This window comes from Acinonyx jubatus, chromosome B1 (assembly GCF_027475565.1).
Source record: "Acinonyx jubatus isolate Ajub_Pintada_27869175 chromosome B1, VMU_Ajub_asm_v1.0, whole genome shotgun sequence".
NCBI classification, from domain to species: Eukaryota; Metazoa; Chordata; class Mammalia; order Carnivora; family Felidae; genus Acinonyx; species Acinonyx jubatus.
In genome coordinates this window covers 138701664-138723611 of record NC_069382.1, presented here as the reverse complement: position 1 = coordinate 138723611, position 21948 = coordinate 138701664, and the positions used below count along the sequence as shown (strand labels likewise).

The 21948-nt window shown below is 42.3% G+C and overlaps 1 protein-coding gene across 2 annotated transcripts in view; it reads left to right on the top strand.

Annotated features, from left to right (window-relative positions):
- FRAS1 (Fraser extracellular matrix complex subunit 1) overlaps nt 1-21948 on the top strand; it is a 420203-nt gene that overhangs the window by 230322 nt on the left and 167933 nt on the right. For both annotated transcript variants that reach the window (XM_053217214.1, XM_027058965.2), the window contains exons 19-20: nt 348-488; nt 3029-3172. In XM_053217214.1, the coding sequence (XP_053073189.1) occupies nt 348-488; nt 3029-3172 (285 nt within the window). The remainder of the gene's footprint in view (nt 1-347; nt 489-3028; nt 3173-21948) is intronic.

Below are 21948 nucleotides of genomic sequence, written 5' to 3'. Positions count from 1 at the left end.
AGGAGGAACTGTCCCGAGGGAAGGAGACCTGTTTTACGGCTTTCTGGTCTTTCTTTGACATTCTCTGAGAATGGAACTTGGGAAGAAAAGAAATGTATGCCTCTGCAAATGGTTATTTCTGTTCCGTGGCATTTGTGCCTTACTTAATCTGGGTCCCACAGATGCTTGCTTTGCAGGATATGGCCTTTAGAAAGAAGTATGTGAGATGTGTACTCTGTCCTTGGGAAAAACTAAGTGAATGTGCAGAACTTATTCCAACCCAGGAACGTTAACAGGAGAAACAGAACTACCGAATTTGTCATACAGCAGCTTTCTTGATTGTCTCCTCTGCTTTATCTCTCTTCCAGCTTGTCACCAATCCTGTTTCAGGTGTGCGGGGAAAAACCCACTTAACTGCACAGCCTGCTGGCCCTCTCAAGTGCTGTTGGATGGGCAGTGTCTCTCCCAGTGCCCAGATGGATATTTTAACCAGGAAGGCAGTTGCACAGGTGAGTATGTAACATGCTGGGGCATGTTCCCTATTCCATGGTTATGTCGCTGTATTGCAGCCAGACTCTGTCATTGAAACTTTTGTCATACCAGGACACTAGGTTTGGGCTGTACATCCTTATCTTGAACTTGTTAGGAGTAAAGGTATAGAGTGAGGGGAACAAATGAAGTTCTATTCTTCCAATAAGGGAAATACAGATGAAGTAAAAAATTGGAGTCAGCTTTGCCCTATGCACACAGGGAGGGGTAGATTTGATGGTGTTGATCATGAAGCTACTACATCCAGGTTCTAACGCGGCTCTGTAGGACCAGGCATTTGGGTCTAACTCTAGAGTTCTCAGCTCCACTTCCCCTGGCTACAGCCTAAGAGAGTAGAGATGAAAGCAAGGTATTTATTTTCTTCTTTGGTGTGTCGGTCCAATAAGTTTTTAACAACACCTTTATATTTCAGTGACAGAGATTCTAGAAATTACTGGTTGAGATTAGTTCAGGGTTTTATTGGAATTGACAAAATGCTAAAATTTAAGCACCTTATTGTAGCACTGTGTTTTCTTGTATCTATGGAAGAAAAGACAAAACACATCCTATCATGATTACCATTTTGTTTCTAAAATTAGACTGTTGAGACCTGCTTATATGCTTGTTATAAAATTGTATCACATGTATTTCTAGAGTCAGAAAGCATATAATAAGTGCACAAAATATTTTTAAATGTTTATTTATTTATTTTGAGAGACAGAGAGTGAGAACATGTGCTCATGAGCAGGGGAGGGGCAGAGAGAGAATCCCAAGCAGGCTCTACACTGTCAGCACAGAGCCTTACACAGGGCTCAATCTCACAACTGTGAGATTATGACCTGAGCTGAAATCAAGAATCAGACACTTAACTGACTGAGCCACCCAGGCGCCCCAGTGCACAAAATATTTTTAAAATAAGTTAATGCTTGCCAGGTTCATCTAGCCTCAAACTCCAAAGAGGAAATCCAATGTAAATGCAAATCTAGACTGAGGATCAGTATTATATTTCTTCTGGAATTTTCTTTTTTCAAATACCTTTCTAATCTCTCTAGGCCCTAGATGGGTTTGCTCTACTTTAAACACTCTATCAGGCTCAGTGGGAATGTTACTGGTTTCTCGTCATTGGGGTTGTCCTTGAAAACTGTTGTCTGTCCTCTTGTGCCCTCACCCTGGTCCCACTGGCTGTCCTGTGTGTGAAATTGTTGGGGGGTCAAGTCTGAGTAGCTCTAACTCTCCTCCATCTATGCCTCTGCCCGCTTGCAGCCAGCAGATGGACGGTGCCCCGAGTTGGCAGGGCACCCGGGTGGCGGGAAATCTGGCGGGGAGGAAGAACTGGGAGGTAGAAATCATTCTGAGAATGCGAGTATCTTTAGGACAAGCATTTTCCAAGTTAAGAGCCTCAGGAATGTAGGAGGGATGACGAGTGATGATAGCTCATGCTAGCCTTCTAATCAGCAGCTCACTTCCTTACTTGCTTGCCTTATTTATTTATCTGTTTGTTTTATATATAACTCCTTATCTTCCCTTGGCCTCTCACCATGAGAAGTGAGAGGTGGTTGACTATACACGAAATCTGTGCCTGTGCTTTCCACCAGCTCTGTGCCAGAAGGGAAATCTTTGTCATCGGTTCCCGCAAGCACCGCCCAGCTCTGGTCCCTCACCTCTACTCCTCTTGGAATCAGACACGCTTAGACCTCCTCGTCCTTGGCAGAGAAATCCTTAAATCCCCTGCTGCCTGCCTTGGCAGCATCAATGCGACTGCAGCTGCAGCCTTCTTTGACTCCTCCTCGCCCTTATCTTTACCACTTACACCTCCTGCGACTTGTTTCCAGGGCAGTCCCCCTGAGTAATTTGAGCTTTCCCTGGGAGAAAACATAGCTTTGACATGGTTTTGTGTAAGGAATTGAACTTCAAACCTGGCTCACGATAACCTCCAGGAAGAGGGCTTTCTGTTTTTTTGTATTTTAATTAAGCGTTGCTGCTAACAGGAGGCATCCAAATTGTGGCCTGAAGGGAGAGCGTGGCTGGCATCTGACTCTAGTTAGAAATATTGCTGTCCCTTGCTATGTATGGCTCCCCTTTGCCTGCCAGGAATTTCTGAGAAGCAAAATGTCACCCTCCTTTCCCTGTCTAGCTCTTTGAATCACGCAAGGTATTTTAACGAGAGGGAGGGCGTCTTGCCACTCGCTCACCTGTCTGCTTTGTGACCTTGATCGGAATGAGCTTCCTTACTTCTATAGATTGGGGCTATTCCTGCTGGGGCTTCTGGAATGTGCAGCCAATTACTCCAGTTTTGATGGTTCTAGATTCCACCTTCTGTCCTTGGACAGCATTTTCATTGGCAACAGAAACGTCATCTTTTGGTTGGGTCTGACGGTATGCCAGGCTTGCTTAGGAATCTTCGAAAGATGATTAGTGTCTGAAGTCTGCTCTTGCTGATATTTGTGGAAGTGCATTAATGTTTCATGTGTTTACATGGTGAGTGGCTCATTCCAATCCTGGCTCTCATTTCTCTCCCCAGAATGCCACCCCACCTGCAGGCAGTGCCATGGCCCATTGGACTCTGACTGTATCTCCTGTCACCCTCATGTCACTCTTGCTGGTGGGAGCTGCAGGACCAGCTGTAAAGAAGAACAATTCCTCAACCTGGTGGGGTACTGCACTGGTGAGTGAGAGCTCCTTCAGAGTCTTGGAAATCACAAGCCAAAGACTGGGGTTCTCCATACCAGGCTGAAGAAGCCTGTCTTGTATCTGGGGGAGGCTGGGTGGCTCAGTAGGTTAAGCAGCCCACATTGATCTCAGCTCAGGTCTTGATCTCAGGGTCGTGAGTTCAAGCCCTGCGTTGGGCTCCATCCTGGGCGTGGAGGCTACTTAAAAAAAAAAAAAGGGTCTCTTCATATTTGTCCTTTGTCATCAGATGAAGAGCTATTTTTTGGGAGGCATTTGTCTCATGTCTGGGAACTTACTTCACTGCTTCCTATCAGACATTTAGTTAATATTTGTAGATTTAAATGGAATCTTCTAATAACACTCTTGAAACTGCTGAAAAAACTTGGAACCTTATATTCATGAAGATTGAAGTGATGATAATAGCACCTTATGTGGTGCACTTCAGCTTAAGATAGCAACACATTTCTTCAGTCACTCTGAAGATTCTCCCTCTTGTCTACATTATCTTCTGCCTCTTGCTGTGGAGAACTTTTGCCATCAACCCTAGGCACAAAAATTTAGGGAGATTAACCTAAAAGTAAATCAGTTGTCTCAGGAGATAGGATTTTTTTTTTCCTCCTCATTTTAGAACTCAGGTTTCAAAAAAGGTCTATATTAGGAAAGTAGCCTGGAATTTGGGTAATGATGAAGAAGCCATACTGTGTTTAGGGTTCATGCATCCATTCATACGACAGATATCTTTGAGTGTCTACTCATGGCCAGATGCTCAGAATACAGAAAAGAAAAGAAAAAAAAAAAAAGGAAAGGTGAACGAGACAATGCCCTCAAAGAGCTTATGGTCTAGAGAGAAGAATGTGTAGACTAGTGGGTTATTACATATTTCTTGACCCATTTCTCCAAATTGTAGGAGAAACTTAAAGAGATTTGCCTGCAACAGCTTTTGTCACATCTCTGACTGGCTTGATTGGGAGGCATTCTGAGATGCTGCTGGGAAAGGTGAAAAGGCTAAGATCTGGTTGGATATATGCTGCTGAGGTTGATCTGTCTGTAGGACTTGTCTTTGGGCAGTGATATGAGGTGTGGTCAATTATCTAGATCATAGTAGGGAGCAAACACATTCAGTCTGGGACAGCATTAATGCCTCAGTTGTCCATTTTGGGGGGGGGGCACAGCAAATTAATGACAACCCTCCAAGTGTGGCTGGTAGTGCCATGGTCCTGGGTGATCCATTCCTTTTTGCAGATGACCTTAGTTGATAGCTAGACATTGGGGTCCAGAATTTATATACTAGGAAGACTAAACTGTCAACAGCAGGGCTACAGCCAAAAGATGCTGGTATTCAGGGAAAAACATAATTGTAAAGACTGCAAACATTTTAGGGGCAATGAAAAGTGGAAGCTCGGAGAGTCCAGGCTTGAGACTCATGAGATACCCCACAGCTGCAGAGTGTGAGCCTCTTACCAGTACTGCCAGCTATAGGCATGGCTGACTTGGGAAGTGGGCAGGTAGGAAACATTAGTGCCTACCCTTGAAGAAGAATCTAGGGATGGCAGGGGCTGACTGCTATTATAGTTTGTGAGCTTGAGTTCAGCAACCGCTTCTTACTTTAGGATACAAAGGAGCAGTTACTATGAGAACTAAGAGGTTCTCCTGTTTTCAGTACATTAGTAAGTATTTACATAGAACCCACAAGGTGCTGAGTTGCCATTTGAGGGGACATGGATATCTTGCACGCTACTTAAGGAGATGAACCAAAAACACAACTGGCAGTTAACAATCGTACAAAGAATCTTATGGATAATAGCACCAACAGGCAATATGGGTTATAGGAGTTCAGAGGCATAAAAGATGCGAAAAGCATTGTAGAGAAGGGAGAACCTAAATTCTTCCTGAGTCATAGCTAGGATTTGGTTAGACAGAGGGAAGGTAGGCAGGATTTCTGGGTATGGTTCCATAGGAGACGGGCCAGAAGGTAGAACATGTGGGCCGTTTGTGGCCAGTGAGTGGTCCCACCTGGCTGAAGAGCAAGGTTTGTATTAAGGCACATTAGATGAAATGATTGGAAAATTTAAGTTGGAACCAGAGTCTAGAGAATGCAGAGTTCTAGGCCAGAAAGTTTGAACTGAATCTTGTGGGTAATAGAGTCGTGAGAGTTTGGGAGAAGACTGTGCCTTGGCTAAGGTTGTGCTCTGGGCAGGACACCTATAAGCTGTGGAAGGTGAACTAGAGCAAGGAGAGATTATAGTCAGAGAGAGGAGTTAGAAGGGTGGACCTTCATGATGACTTTTCTATTTCCAACCTATTCTGTATGTGGACCCTAAAAATTTTATGCTGGGACATATTTTATAAGTAAATGTTTATGTAAGGAAATTGGAAAAATTTAATTTTTAATGAGTTCTGTTCTCTCCAATGTCCAGAGCCCTCTTTGATAATAAATTAGGTGATTAGGAGTCACATTAATTTTTTAAGGCTAATAGGGGACCATTAGAATAAAGAATCATGGGACTAGGTTAAATGACTCTGGAAATCCTCAGCCCTAGAAGAATGGTCCCCACTAAAATAGGTTGCACGGGACAAACCTTGTCTGTCCTAGGAATTGGGTATAGTAAGTGAAAGATTTTCAGTAAGGTAATCATTGTGTGGTGCTTAGAAATCCTTTGTTGAATAGATACTGGTGTGTCAGTGCTTGTTACAGAATAATTTGACCAGTAATTTCAATTGTTGATCTTTTCAAGGAGTGCACTGACCCCAAAGTTTGCTTTTTCAATAAATATATATCCTTTCCATAAGTCTTCACACTTCTGTCTGTAGCACCACAATGAATTCCTTCATTTACAGCTTCATCAAACATTTTTTAGACATACACTCCATGCCAGGCACCGTGCTGGGCCCTGGGGATGCCCACATGAATAAGATATGGTGCTTGTATTCAGGAAGAGTACAGCAGAGTGAACGAAGGACATATGTTTGAATATGATGTTGCTATGGAGAGGAGGCAAATCTGTGGGGCAGGACCCTAACCCACACTGGGTGTGGGGGAGGGTGGGTAGTAAAGGCTTTCCAGAGCACACCATAACTGAGATGATTTTGAAAGATGAGTGAGAATTAGAGGGGTTTGGAGATTTGGAGGGGAGAACATTCCAGAAAATGGGCCAAAGACTATGATCTGTTCGGGCACCAACAAAGAATTAAGCAGAATGTCAGCCCTGAGTGTGGGAGTCATGGTACCTGAAGCAGAAGGAAACAGGGCCAGTCAGGAAGGCCTCGTATGTTATATTTAAGGAGAATATACTTTGTCATCAAGGCTGTGGGGGTCTCTTGGAGGTTTCTAGGGGGGGGAAGGTCGTGGTTGCATTTCTGTGAAGAGAAAGATCCACCAAAGATTGTGTAGAAGACAAGACTGGGGCAAAAGGATCTTAAGAGGTAGTTGTAAGAAGTCAGATCAGAGAGGAAGCCCTTTAATGAGAAAATTGCTGAGGGGATGAAGAGAAGGGGGTTTGGCTTCACTAAGAATTAATTATATATTAGGTCGACCTGTGTGAGATTGCTGGTTTTTGTGCACAAATGATCAAATAGTGGCAAGTTTATATGGTTCAACCTAATAGAAGCAATCGAGAAGTCAGCAATGTCTCAGCCCTGGAGACTAAGGGAGAGGGAATTTGGGGGATGATTTTCAAGGTTTCTGGGCAAATAAATTTGAGGAGTGGGAGTACCATTTACTAAGGGCAGAAAATGGAAGACAAGGGGTTTGAACTGGACAAATTGAATTTGGGGTGATCATTGGACATCTAGGAGTAGCTGTCCATGAGGAGGTGGAAGGTTTAAATGAACACCCATTTCTTTCTGTAGCCACTAGGAGCTCATCTGCTGTTTTTATTTTACCCTGAACCTAAATTCCTAGAACATTTTTTTTAACTCAAGTGTGGCTTTAGTCAGGTCATAGTTTACCTCTGGAACATTTCAAGGACTTTTATCTAAACTCAGGAAGGTGTTAGGGAGAGCCCTGTGATGATAGACAAAGCAGAAGATAATCCTCCCCATGCAGTGCCATCAGTGAAATGCATGTTACCATCGTTGGGAAAGTCTAGCCCCTGGAGAAGAACCCTCTCTTTTCCCTCTATCATGTGTGAGCTTGGCAGGGTGGTAGGATTTACTCACAGGATTTATTCTCTATCTGAGCTGTACCTAAGATCATCATCAGAGACCTCTTAATTGCACTTAGCTGTTTAAGAAAGAAAATTACATCTAATCTATCACACAGACAAGAATAAACACATCCTGGGAACAGGTCCAAAGCCTCAATGTGTTATCACATATGGAGATGTCATATGTGTGGGTTTTTTTGTTTTTGTTTTTTCCTCCTCCAAGCTTATCAAAGCAAATATATAGTTTGTGAGATTTAGGCCAGGGCTGAAGGTTTTCAACAAAGATAAATGAACTGAGGTGAGAGGCAAGAGTGGACAAATTGCAGCAGGCATGGTTCAGTGCTATGGAAACAGGCTTTTTCATCATAGATTTTTGTTGTTGTTTACATTTTGCCCACATGTAAACAACATTCTCCCAAATTTCAAAGCTTGAGGTGCCTTCTCCACTTGTCTTTCTCAGCTAAAACCTTTTCCCCTGTTCATAGAAGATAGTGAAAATTAAAAAGAAAACACGAGGGGAAAATATCCAGATGCAGAAGCATTAAAAAAAATGCTGTGGGCTTTGTGGAATGCACGATGGGATGGCTGTACTTTTGAGTTCTTACATGGAAGAGGAGATAATACTGAGAATAATATGTAGAGGGGGAGACCTGGAAAATTATAAACAGCTGATTTGTTAGGGTTGTACAATTCTGGGGGATTGAATTTTGTTTGTTTAGGCAGTAATGACAATGTAAGCAAAAGAAGACAAGTGTCAGTAAAGAAATATTATTCTGAGCATTTTCTTTTTTTTTTTTTTTTAACATTTTTTTAATTTATTTTTGAGACAGAGAGAGACAGAGCATGAACGGGGGAGGGGCAGAGAGAGAGGGAGACACAGAATCGGAAGCAGGCCCCAGGCTCCGAGCCATCAGCCCAGAGCCCGACGCGGGGCTCGAACTCACGGACCGCGAGATCGTGACCTGAGCCGAAGTCGGACATTTAACCGACTGAGCCACCCAGGCGCCCCTATTCTGAGCATTTTCATATTGTATTCCATGGGACTCAAGTTTTAAACAATGGTTAATAGGTATTGCATGCAAAAAAAGACTTCTGGCTAAGTGAATTTGGGAAACTCTCAGTTAAATAAAGTGACGCACTATTCTTTATTGCAGAATTTCTTAGAACCTTAAAAAAGCAGATGTGCATTGTGAATTTCTAAAATGAAGGAGACTGGGCACCATTTCTCACACATTTCATTGCAGACCCCTCCCCTTTATTTGTTATAGCCTCTCAGAGCTGATGAGTGTTTTGCAGAACAGTCTTTGGGAAGTCCTGCAATGATGTTAACACATTTGACAATTTATTGGCACTCCCTAAAGGTAAAGTGAAATAATGAACCAATACTCAGATTATGGATTTCCTTTCCTTCCTTCCTTCCTTCCTTCCTTCCTTCCTTCCTTCCTTCCTTCCTTCCTTCCTTCCTCCCTTCCTCCCTCCCTCCCTCCCTCCCTTCCATCCTTTCTTCCTTCCTTCCTTCCTTCCTTCCTTCCTTCCTTCCTTCCTTCCTTCCTTCCTCCTTCTGTCCTCTGGGCAAGCAGAAGGTCACCAATAGGGCTCAGGTTTGCCACTCTCTTGCTTGTTGAAGAGCACCAAAGAGCATTCAATAATCATCTTCCAGTGTTAGGTCTGAGAAGTATTTGCTCTCTGAACCTGACTGAAGCCATTTGTGGACTGATTAGAAGCCCTGTTAACATCTTTCTTCCAAATCATAAAAAGAAAAACTTTTGAGTCCCTCCATGATTTCCCCCATTTATTGTCATCATTTCTGAAAGATGGGAGCCCTAAAAAATGGTGAAAATGTTAAAATGCACAAATTAAAGGAGCAACAAATGCCTGTTTTAGAATAAGCTGATACAACTCCAACATCGAGCAATGAAAACCCAAGTTCAAGTGGAACATAATTAAAGAGCTGGGAAGAAGCCCTGTGTGAGCCAGTGTGCCGGCTCTCTGCCTCCATGCACCATGGCTTGAAGCCAGAGGTGAGAGCCAGTTCTTGTTTGACACCAGCTTCTGCATGTGGGGCAGGTGCGTTAGCACTGCCCTACATCTTGCTGTAACTGCTCCTGCAACTACAAACTGAAAGGAAGGTGAGAGAAACACACTATAAACATGAAGCAGTTACTACCTTATTTTGATCATCAAAATCCTGCCCATCTATTCCCCATGATTCCATCCTTTCTAGGACCAGCTTCCTCTTGGCATGACCCACGTTTTAATTCCTGGTGGGCTGATTGTTTCTACCAGTTACCTAGTACTTGGCATTGACTAGCTCACATTTCCTGTGAGTGATCTTTTCATGGTATCTAATAATAGGTGACTGTTCTGAGGGCTTCTTATGTGACATGCATTGTGCTAATTGCTTTGAATGCATTTTGCCATTTAATATTAACAATGATCCTCCAAAGTAATACTAATGTTACATTTGAAGAAACTGAAACACAGAAAGGTAAGTAATTTGTTCAAAATGACAAAAGTAGGAAGACAGGGCCAAGATTTGAACTTAGTGTGATTCCAAAATCTACATGTTTAACCATTTTGTTGTACTCTACGGTGCTAAATATAGTTTTACAACAATAGGGACTCAAGAACAATTTTTTGATTAGTGGATTAAAAGGTGGATTAACAGGGACTGGTGTAACAGGATTCAATGGAGAGCATTGTTGGGGAATGTTCCAAGAACTTCCTTGTCTGTTTCAAATGCTAAGGAAGCTGTTTTAGATTGCCACGTACTCTTATTGTATATATTCTTATAAATACATACACTTTAAAGAAAAACATTGATGCACATTGAGATTTAATAATTTATATCATTCTGCATTTACTTTATTTTTTTTAATATTTATTTACTCATTTTTGGAAAGCACAAGTTGGGGAGGGTCAGAGAGAGGGGGACAGAGGATCTGAAGTGGGCTCTGAGCTGACAAGCTCACAGTAGCAAGCCCAGTGTGAGGCATGAACTGTGAAATCATGACCTGAGATGAATTTGGACACTCAACCAAATGAGCCACTCAGGTGCCCCGCATTCTGAATTTGCTTTAAATGTTTATTTATTTTTGAGAGATTGCAATAGTGCAAGAGAGAGAGAGAGATGGGGGACAGAGGGTCTAAAGCTGGCTCTGTGCTGACAGCAGAGAGCCCAGTGCGGGGCTCAAACTCACGAACCAAGATATCATGACCTGAGCTGACTGAGCCACCCAGGCACCCCTCATTTTAATCTTTTTCAGTGGATACGTTGCATTTTTTTATAGTTGTAGTCAGCACCTATGTATTTCTTTGTTCATTTCTCTTAAATATCACTTTAATTTATGTATTTCTGTGTGTTGGCAAATATTGGAAGAATCCACATTATCATCATTTGTAATGGCTAACTGGTGTTCCATTATGTTTGTTTTCCTTAATTTGAGTGGCCATTTCCTATCGTGGAGCTGGGCAGTAACCAGCAGGAGGTGGATTTACCGCCTGGCCCATCAGGGGTTAAGTATGAGATGCAGGGTTTCAGCTGGGACTAGGTCTGTTTCTCAAGTTATTGTTAATAGTAACATTGGTGTGTTTCTGGAGTTTTATACTTTTCAAAACATTTTCTCATTTATCTTTTCATTTGATCGTCCAGGAAACCTTGCTGTAGAGGTGGGAATTCTTATTCTGTGGGAATTCTCAGTGCAGTGATGGACTGGCACATAGATGGTGATCAAGAAATGCTGTGTAAATACATGACTCAAATCTGGCGCCCTAATGATTACGATAATCCCTTCTAATGCTTCACATGGTAATTATGTCAAGGGTCTTTCTTCTTAGTGTGACCCATTTTTTGCTTCTTATCTCTTTCTTGTTCGCCTTCCACTTCATTCCATCTGGTCCAATTCTTCTATCTCTATATTTTTTCAATTTTCTAGTATCTTTTTTTTTTTCTTTAAACACTTGCTGCTTTATTTTCCTTATCTTCTTCTTTGGCAATTCACTTTCTTTTCTTATTCCTCATCTTGTCAGCCTATCTCCTATTGCTTGAACTATGAATTGCATATCCAGTCTCTCTCCAGAACTTTCAGTGATTGTCTCTCCCTTGTTCTCCCAATTTGTGTTTTATTTAAGAGACCACCCTGTCTGTTGAAGGATGATTGAATATTTCAAGGTGTTTCTCTTCTTTACTTTTCCTTCCAGAAAAAAAAAAAGAAAAGAAAAAAAAGAACATGACCTATGCTTAAATTGGGGCCTTCCTAAATTAAAAAAAAAAAAAAAAAGGAAGAACTTGTATATTCTCCTTCATGTGACTTCTACTAAATATCTTACCTGGCTTTAGTAATAACAGAAAGACCTTACTTAAAAACCTTCTACTTGGCAGGGCTCCCAATGAAATCAGGACTGTTGTTGTCTTCATAAGAACTGCAGGCCACAGTCTTGCTCAAAGAACACAACTGAATTTAGACCCACAGGTCATCCTCTCAGTACTAAAGATAGCAAGATTGCTAAGGCTGCACTTAGCCATGTTTCTTACACACATGTAAATCTCTGTGGTTTACATGCTATAGGCAAAAACAGTGATTTAGATGTAGGCGTGACCATCAGTACCAGTGTCAGTTCTGACTGGGCCTACAGCGGATAAAGAATAGTGGCCAATGGGGGCGCCTGGGTGCCTCAGTCGGTTGAGTGCCAACTTCAGCCCAGGTCACAATCTCACAGTCCGTGAGTTCAAGCCCTGCGTTGGGCTCTGTGTGGACAGCTCAGAGCCTGGAGCCTGCTTCAGATCCTGTGTCTCCCTCTCTCTCTGCCCTTTCCCCGCTCACACTCTGTCTCTGTCTCTCTCTCTCAAAATAAATAAATAGAATAAAATAAAATAAAATAAAATAAAATAAAATAAAATAAAATAAAAAACATTAAAAAAAATTTAAGTGGGGTGCTTGGGTGGCTCAATCGGTTGAGCGTCTGACTTTAGCTCATGAGTTCGAGCCCCATGTCAGGCTCTGTGCTGACAGCTCAGAGCTTGGAGCCTGTTTTGGATTCTGTGTCTACCTCTCTCTCTATCCTTCCCCCACCCCCTCTCTCTCTTTCTCTCTCTTTTAAAAACTAAATAAACTTAAAAAAATTTTTTTTTAATTTAAAAATAGTGGCCAACATTTTTCAGCATTTACTACATGCCAGCTCCTCACGTGTATTATCTCATTTAATCCTGACTGCAAACCTTCGAGGTCAGTCCTATGATTGGTAGCATCTCCATTTTATAGCCCAGGAGACTGAGACTAGGGACATTAGCCAATTTAGTCAGTGTTTCACAGCCAGGAAGTAGTAGAGCTGGGCATTGAAGTGGGGCCACATCAGAGGGCACACAGCTGAGCACATGTCACCAGCCTCTGTCCAGTAAGACCTTCTCTGCTTCTCAGCAACTGTACTATTTGGAGCTCCCTTGGTGTTTTGTCATCCTGCCCACCCTGGCCTTTTCTTGCGCACTGTCCCCACTTTCCCTCAACTCCAATCTCACTCAGATCAGTTTACATCTCTGCTTTCTTTCTCATTCAAAAGAATAACATGATCTGATAAAAACAACAACAAAAACTCTCCCTCACGTTTCTCCTCAAGTGTCTCTGCATCTTCTTTTAGATACTTCTTTTTCCTTACTTTCTCCGAGAAAGGAGTCCCCCTCACCCTGGCTCCTCCATCTGTGGCCTGGAGCCTGTCTGTGCATCACCCTTGTGAACTGGTCTTTCCAGGCAGTTATTTCCTCTTCTTGTTACTCATTTCCTCCTTCCCTCCCTCCCCTCGTCCCCCAGCCCCTTTCCTCTGGGACCGCAGCATCCCTCCCAGCCTCAATCCAGTCCTCATTTTTGTTTTCTCCTCGGAGCCCATGTTTAGTGCACACGTGATGGCCATTTCCAGGCCCTCAGTTTTACATGTCTACCTCCTGGACAGCTACTGCACAGGAGCACCATACTCAAAAGCTCCAAAGGAAACTACCCATCTTCATCTCCCTTAATCTACCAGGTCCATTTCTTCCATCTGCTGAATTTCCTGTCCACCCACTACTGATTTTTCAATCAGGGTAATTCGAAAACAGTTGAGTTACCCTGCTTCCCCCCTGCCCTATTGCACATTCCAATCACTGCCGCATCTCACCAAGTTCAAGTCCTTCCTATTCTCTTTGGATAAAATATTCTCTGGTCCCCCTTAAATATATGTTGCATTTCAGGTGTGGCTTTCCTAAAGTAGACCCTGTCATGAGCATCTCAAGGGAAGATGCAGCATCTGACTCAATGCTCTGTCTCCTGAGGTAACTTCCACAGTGCCTCACACCCAACTCACATTCCATAAATGTTCATTGAAGTGAACGTTTTCTTGTTGGGGAGGTAAACCAAGAGCAAAGCATGAGCTTTTGGAAGGCTAGGTAGGAGGCATCGTCATACACGGAGGAGTGGTTCTCATGACCCCTTGTTGGCAGCAAGAACTGGCACCAGAACTGAGCAGAGAGCTGTGCTCCGTCCATCTGGCACTGCCTCTCGCTGCTACAAAAAGAACACAGGGTTTGTAAGAGCTCACTCACTGGTGGGCTAGGACAAAGCAATCTGTGGGGAAAGAGAGGGTGCTTTTTTCCCTTCCGCCATCTGTATGTTATTTTGTGGATTTCTTCTGTACTATCTCACAAGTAGTACCTCGTCAATTTTAAAGGTGGCATCTGAATTCAAATTCTATACGCACTTTAAGGGCCCCGAGTTCTGGCAAGAAATCATTTCTGTTTCGCCTGATGAGGAACAGCCACAAGTGCTGATTATTTTAACCGCTTCCAAACGCATTTAATGTGGTTGCATTAAGAACCTAATCGACTGACAGGACATTATTAAAAACTCACTGTGTGTCTAAATTTTGTCTTTATAGGTCATTATTTATCAGCTAAGGAGTCACTGCCCCATAAAACCAACATCCAAAGCCATTGCTTTGACAGTATGCATTTACTTTAATATCTTCAAGCTTTTTTGACTTCGCTCCAAAGACGTGAAATAAGTCATTTCACTGCCGTGTGCTTCCATCCATCATGATTGTGGGTAATCCTCACTGATCCTTGAAGCAGAGCCTTTGTGATTTGAAGAAAGCATCACACAGTGATGACCACATGTAATTTCCCTACAGCTGCAGGGTGACATATTAGAGGATATTGCAGCTGCTGAGTCAAAAATTTTTTTTGTATATTTAAATTTTTAGCATGTCTGCATGCTGTGCATGTTTAGGAACAAATGGAATCCTCCACTTGCTTAAAAACAAGAAATGTATGTATTTCAGCCCGAGCTAATACTCCCTTTCCAGTCTCCCTTGTAATGTGTTCCTTAATTTGTTTGTTTAAAGTGCTAATTCATTGGGTTCGTTAGCAAGCAGGCACACATACAAACAGCTGGAATTTCATCTGCCCTACCCTGTACCACATGCTTATTCTACACCAGTAATCTGAAACAGGCTACGCAAAGATGTATCCCGGGTCTCTCTTCTTTCTTTGTCACCCTTAATGAGTCATATTTAAAGACTCTTCACTGTAATTGAAATCGTGACAAATAAAGATTTACTTACTGAGTAGCATTGCTAGGACCTGGAGAGATGGAATAGGAGCTGCTTTTAAGCAATTAATGGATACACACTCACCATTTAGACATATTTGAGGTTAGCCTCCTTTTTTGATTACAGACAGCAAGGTCAGATGCAAATGCCTTACTTCACAGATGGGGCTTTTAGGATGGGACGTTAATCCTTGCAGAGGTTGCTAGATTGGTGGGTTGGAAACTCCATTCCCCTATTATAGTAACTGCAGCCCTGGTTCAAATTAAGCTGTGACAGTATACACTTCCTCTAGTGAATCCTGTGAAATTGTTCCAAATGTCACCTGCAGGGAGAGGAATGGGCAGGGAAGGTGGGGTGAGGAGGATTATAGGGGAACTCACTCTGGTTTGTGGCCTGAGAATATGGCTGCCATTTTGAGGACACAATTTCTGACAGTAGTTGTGTTCCTACAGTGTGGGTCCAGCAAGGATCTGAGTTAGGATTTGTCAGATGGTCACTACCTACCAGGAAGAATGCAAGAGTTGCCTCTAAATTAGCTTAATTCTTAGAAAATATGCCTATAGATTTTCCTACACGTGAAGTGACGGGTGTCAGAGTAGTTTCCCGGGACACATGGTCATCTGCTGCAGTGCCTGGATATGGGGCTCACACCACCTCTTAATTATGTTTACAGTGTATAATTAATACATTTGGCTGGCTGTGGGGACATTTATCTTTTCATTATCTCAAATTCAACCAACAAGGCAGTTGTAAATTGTCACACACATAGAGCCAAGTGGCGCCCTTCTCCTCTTGGCCTGAAGTGGATTTTGAAAACCAGGATGAGCCTTTTTCATGAGCCTCCAAATCCCCTACAACCTATTAGTATTTTAACTCCGATAATCTTTTTTTTTCTTTCATTCAACAAATAGGTAGGGACTACCCACTAGGTACTACTGATTTGGCCAAATTCTACTTTGTTTTAATTTTTAAAGGTATTTTAGAAGCTGACATTTTGCAGAAAGGTCTTCCCGGGGCATGCCTGAGAGACAAACCACTGGTATGTTGGCCTTCCTTCTCAAAAGAAATGCAAGATCTTCATTCCTGGTCAAGATAGCTTTCATGTACTTATGTTATAGTATTTTTTATATTCTTATTATGCCTAGTCCAGCACAAGCCTCATGAGAACAGTTCGACAGTGGAATGTTATTAACAGAGAAAGTCTTCTAGATGTAATGGAGGGGAGGAGGTGAAAGAACAGCAGGGACCCTGGTCCCTCCCCCCAGAAAGGTTCATATTGAGAGTTGCTGTATGCCTGAGTTTTCTTAGATTGTTGGTTCTTTGCTATGGTTCTCATGTCTTCATTCAACACTAGTTACCTTCCATATAACAATTTCTCATTTAAATCTGTAATAAAAAACACAGAGACCTCTGTAAATAGACTGGTAATGAATACACACACACACACACGCACGCGCACGCACACACGCACACGCACACGCACATGCACACACCCATTCCTGATTGCCTTTGGGATAAAATACATATTCCTTTCCATGACTTACGTGGTATTCTAAAACTGGTACAGCCAGGTCCTAAGTGGTTCTTTTGTATGTTCTTCAAGATCCAGCCATATTGAACTTTTCTCAGTTCCTTGAAGGCATCCTGTTCTGTTGGGCTGCTGGGTTTTGGCCTAAGTTTTTCCTCTTCTTGGGACTGTTTCTCATCCTGTCCAGCTTACCCTCACTAGGGGTTCATGGCTCCACCTTCTCTAGGAGGCCTTCCCATCTCCTGGACTGGATCAGGACCCCTATTATAGATTTATATGGCGCCCTGGTACTTAGCCTGTTAGCATTTTACAAAGTGTTTGTAACAGTCTTCTGGCAGTCCTGCCCCTCAGTGTTTGCCATACACTCTATCATTGCTCATCCCACGGTGCCATCATGTCTACTGCCCTCCGACGCAGGTCTCAATTTGGAGAAAAACCCTCCTTAAGGCAAGAAGCACAGTCCAAGTCCACTTTACTGTTGGATTCTTGAATATTCCACTTGGCTGCCTCCAACCTATTCTGTGGGAGTGGAAGGCAAGGGTAAAGTGAATGGTCTTTCTGCCTCTGCCCCTTCTTCCTCTCCAGATTGAAGCATTTTTCTGGGCTTGGGTACAGAAGTGAAGAATGCAGGGGTTGTATTGGTGGTGGAGGGCCTGGGTCTGTTAGCGCCAATGCACTTCAAAGTTTTGTTTTTTTCTTCCATCTTTCATCTGTTCCCTGGACTCTGGGAATTTGGTATCTTTGTAGATTTGATTCTGATAACTTTCTCTGGGAGTACATGATGGTCCATGCTTCCTGGTTCAATGGGGATAGTTACTTGCAGTGAATGAGAAAAGAACTCATTGGTTGATGGATCAAATTATTGTTTGATTACACATATTTCACACTTAACTATAATTATATATCCAGGGTTGTTTTTTTCCCCACCATAATGAAAGCTCCATGCCTACAGTAGGCATTTAAACATTTTTATTGTTTGAAAGATTTTTTAATGCTCAGACTCACTTATAATAAAACAAATGTAAATGAAACCAATGATGTAATAGCAGTTTTCACCAACCAGATTAAACAAGATTGCCTTACTATTTTTCAGTTCCTTAGTGCAGGCAGAGTTATGATGGAACAGTCTTACGAGTGGCTCTTGGAAATGTAATATGAAACAAACTTCCTGGAATGGAATTTGTAATACCTATTAAGAATTTTACATGTTTTTCATGCCTGTGGTGGTTAAAAGTACATGCTGTAAGTCAGTGTGAAGATGACATGTGTGAGCAAATCAACCTCTGAGTCTCCATTTCCTCATCTTTAAAATGGGGATAATAATACCACCTACTTTATTTTTGCAAATGAGATTATGCATTTATAATAATTAGTATAGTACTCGATATATATTCAGAGCTCAATAAATATAAGCTGTAATAATAATATGAATTGCATCCTTGACAGCATCTTTGGGGAACTAATCTAAAATGCACAAAGGTCTTATCTGGGCCTCCATTATGAAAGTGGACAAATTGGAAGTAAATGTTCAAGTACAGTTAGTTGACTCTTGAACAACAGAGGTTTGAACTCTGCGGGTCCACTTATATGTGGATTTTTTGTTGTTGTATAAATACAGTACAGTACTGTGAATATGTTTTTTCTTATGATTTTCTTTCTTTTCTTTTCTTTTCTTTTTGAGAGAGAGCAAGTGGAGGAGAAGCAGAGAGAGGGGAACAGAGGGTCAGAAGCAGGCTCTGTGCTGACAATAGAGAGCCTGATGCAGGGCTTGAACCCACAAACCATGAGATCGTGACCGGAGCTGCAGGCAGATGCTTAACCTACTGAGCCACCCAGGCTCTCCATTTCTTATGATTTCTTAACATTTTCTTTTCTCTAGGTTACTTTATTGTAAAAATACAGTATGTAATGCATATAACATGCAGAATATTTGTTAATTGATTAACTTATTACAGTCACCTATTTAAGGCTTCCAGTCAATAGTAGGCTATTAGTAGTTAAGTTTTTGGGGAGTTGAAAGTTGTACACAGATTTTTGACTGTGCAGAGGTCAGCACCCCTAACCCTTGGTTTTTCAAGGATCAACTATATAAGAAAAATGGTATATTTCCTGTTTATTTATTTAAAACTGGGATATTATGCAGTCCCTAAAATGATGTTTATAAAGAGTTCCTAATGATATGTAGAAATGCTGATGGTATTGAGTTAAAAAAAGATATTAAATGACAACATTTAATATAATCTCATCTATATAAAGAGATATGTATGTAAAATTAATACAGAAAAAGAACTAAGATAAAAATGTCAATGTTAGTAGTTTTTTACTCTGAGAGGGCTACTTAGGGTGGTTTTTGTTTACTTATACTTAGTAAAAGTGTTTTTCATATTTTCTGCCATGGCTCACTTTGTATTCAAAAAATAAAACCTCAAGCTTCTTGTCTGAACCACATTCAGCCCCTCTTCTGGGCAGAAGATCTCAGTGGCTCCCAGGCCTGAGCCTGAAGCTTGCTTACAGGTGGTACCCAGTGGGACTGGCCACTTGTAGCCTATCATGCCCGAGTTCTGTGGTCTGTTCTCAGGAACTATACTTATTGGATTGTAAATCAAAACACAGGTATTAATTCTCACGCCCTTTTTGCCCTGGTTTCTGGCTTCTTTCCCTGCACATCATTACTCATTTTGAGCTCTCCCAAAGAAGTCTCTCCTATAAAGAGATTTTGACTTCAAGCCTTTCAAGACAGAAGTATTTCCCAGGTTTTAGGAGTTTATTTTTCTTTTCTGGTTGGTTTAATAAAAGCCAGATTGGACTGACTTTAGAGCAGGATTTCAGAGCATATTTAAGTGGCCTTCTGATAGGGCTTGTAAGTGAGAGAGTTGGGATGGGAGGTTTGCATGAATATATTAACATGGGATCACTTAGTTTGTTGTTTTGGAATGAATCTATTTATAGGAGTGGGTGTTCAGTATGACTTTTTAAACCATGGATGAATGAATAAGGGATGCATACAGGTTGTAAACAAAAAGAGGGAGTCCAACTTCCAGATTGGGATACTTTCTCATGTGTAAGGAAAACTTTCAACTTCCTTGCATTAATGCAATGCTTTGGGCAACCTGCATTTGATTGTTTTATATTTTCAGGTGTCATTTATTGATTTCTCTTTGCCTCTGGGTACTCACACCAGAATGCAATGTGATATGTCTGGCAATTGATCTGATGCTTTCTTGAGGCTTACCATGGAGCTATGAACAGAGGCAGAGGCCTTGAGTGATTTTGGAGTCTCAGACTCTTGAGCCCTTTCCACTGGCTTCTAGTAGCTGTATACCAAATATGATGCAAACAGCCATGTGTAGTTTAGGACCTTCAGAGAGTGAGACTTGACTAGGGGATGGCAGAAGTTGAGTGTGGTGAGGAATCCCTACATTTATCAGGCAGTCAGAGGCAGAGAACAAGGACCTGGCCATGAAGAGCACCAGGATAAAGCATATGAAAGCAGAACAGGGGTCAAAGAGAAGGGTGGCCGGGAGTGTCCTGTGTTACAGAGATCTCCGGTGGGTTAGAAATTAAAGGAAGCTGTTAGATTTGGTTATAAGAGGGGGTGAGAGACATATTCAAGGCAATACCACAGCACTTTCGTGGAGGCTGAAGCAGATCCTGGGAGCTGAGGAGTTAGGGAGGCAGGGAAGTTGGGTGGGGAAGGGAAGGCAAGAAACGGCAGCATGGTGTGGAGAAAAACTTTGGAGGGGTAGGTGATGCAGAGGCTGTTCAGAGGTTGAGATCAAGGAGAGTGAAGAGAGATGGGATAAAAGATGCAATAATGCTGAAATAATGTTCTAATGTTGAAAATTGGATCAAGGATGTGAGTGGGGGAATTAGCCATTTTATCCTCTGAGAAGACAAGAAATGAAATAAAAATGGGTAAAGAAAGATGTTTTGAGGCTGACAGGAAGGACTCGAAGGTGCTCCTGCTTGATGGGCTGAATGAAGTAGAAGATAAGAGAATCTGGGAGGAGGTGGGAGGAGGTGGGCAGGGTTGGGGTGGTGCCTGGAGCCAGGAGCAAGGGTTTACAAGCAGCTGCTGTGAGAGTGGGAAGGAGCATCCACAGTCTAGCTGTAGCTTCCTTGAGAAGTAATTAATGCACATTACACTCATTTTAAGAGCTTCTAGAGATCCCCAAGATCAGACAAATTCATAAATATTTATTTATTGTACCCACAAAGTACTCCAGAGATCTTACTTTCTCTTCAAAGTGTCCTTGGTGATTATTCTTTTTCATTCCTTTAATTGCACACCAGAGAAAGCCTCAGTTAGATGCAACTAGTTTTTAGACCACTGAACACCTGCAGATCTTGTTGATGCATGCCTGAGCCCAGAACTCTCGGTAAGTGCTGGCTTGAAAGAGGAAGAGGCCGTGACTTTTCAAATAATGGAGCCTTGAATTAGTAATGTTGCTTGGGTTTCTCCGGTTTCCAACCCTAGCAAGGGCACCTGCTCATTCAGGTCATTGTCAAACACGGTCACCTCCATTTGTTCCAGTAACTTTTGAAGCTTTTTGAATCCCCCCTTTTGCTCCTGGCACTGTGAGGAGGGCACAAGAGAAAGAGAACATTGTATGGAAACCATACACTGAATCAGGGGGAAGTAGCCTCGTATTTCTCTCAGTACAGTCATTGCTTCCTTTACAATTTACCAAAGGTCTATAATGAGGATTAATTTGGCTTTTAGGGATTGAAAATTGTTCCTAATAAGGGGAAAAGGCTGCCTGTAATTTGAAACTCCCAAAGTTCAGAGAAGGGTCAGGGGCTGTTAGTTTACATGCCCAGAAGAGTCAGCATTTTGGGGAGGACGCTTTGGGCTCAACTTCTGGAGTGGCTGTGCAGGTCCCCAAATGGCTTCTTGTGGCAATGAGTGGGTGCAGGTGTGGGGCTGAGATCTATTTCTCCTGCGGGGAACCCATCTCACCTGGTCAGCAATTAAGTATCACTGAAGGTATAGAGAAAAAGACCTGTTTAAACAGATTTCAGGGGGCAGGTTATCTGCAGTGATTGACAGTGATTTTTTTATGTTTGTTTATTTAGAGAGAGAGAGAGAGAGAGAGAGAGTTGTGTGCTCATGTGTGGGGGAGGGGCAGAGACAGAGGGAGAGAGAGAGAGAGAGAGAGAGAGAGAGAGAGAGAGAGAGAGAATCCCAAGGAGGCTTCATGCTGTCAGGGCAGAGACCGACATGGGGCTCGATCTCACAAACCAGGAGATTATGACCTGAGTAGAAATCAAGAGTTGGACGCTCAACTGACTGAGCACTCAGGCGACCCATCATTGACAAGGATTTTTTAATCTAAACATTGCTTGAGATCACAATCTCTATCGACAAGACCCTGAGCTGAACAAGACATCAGGTCCCTGAGTAGTGCCTTAGCAAGTGCAGACAGTGCTTTGAATCCTTCAGGGATAGATGGAAAAGCCTGTGGTTAGAAGTCTAACCTTCCATTTCCTAGGCCTTTACTCTTCTTTCACTTTGGTGGGTAA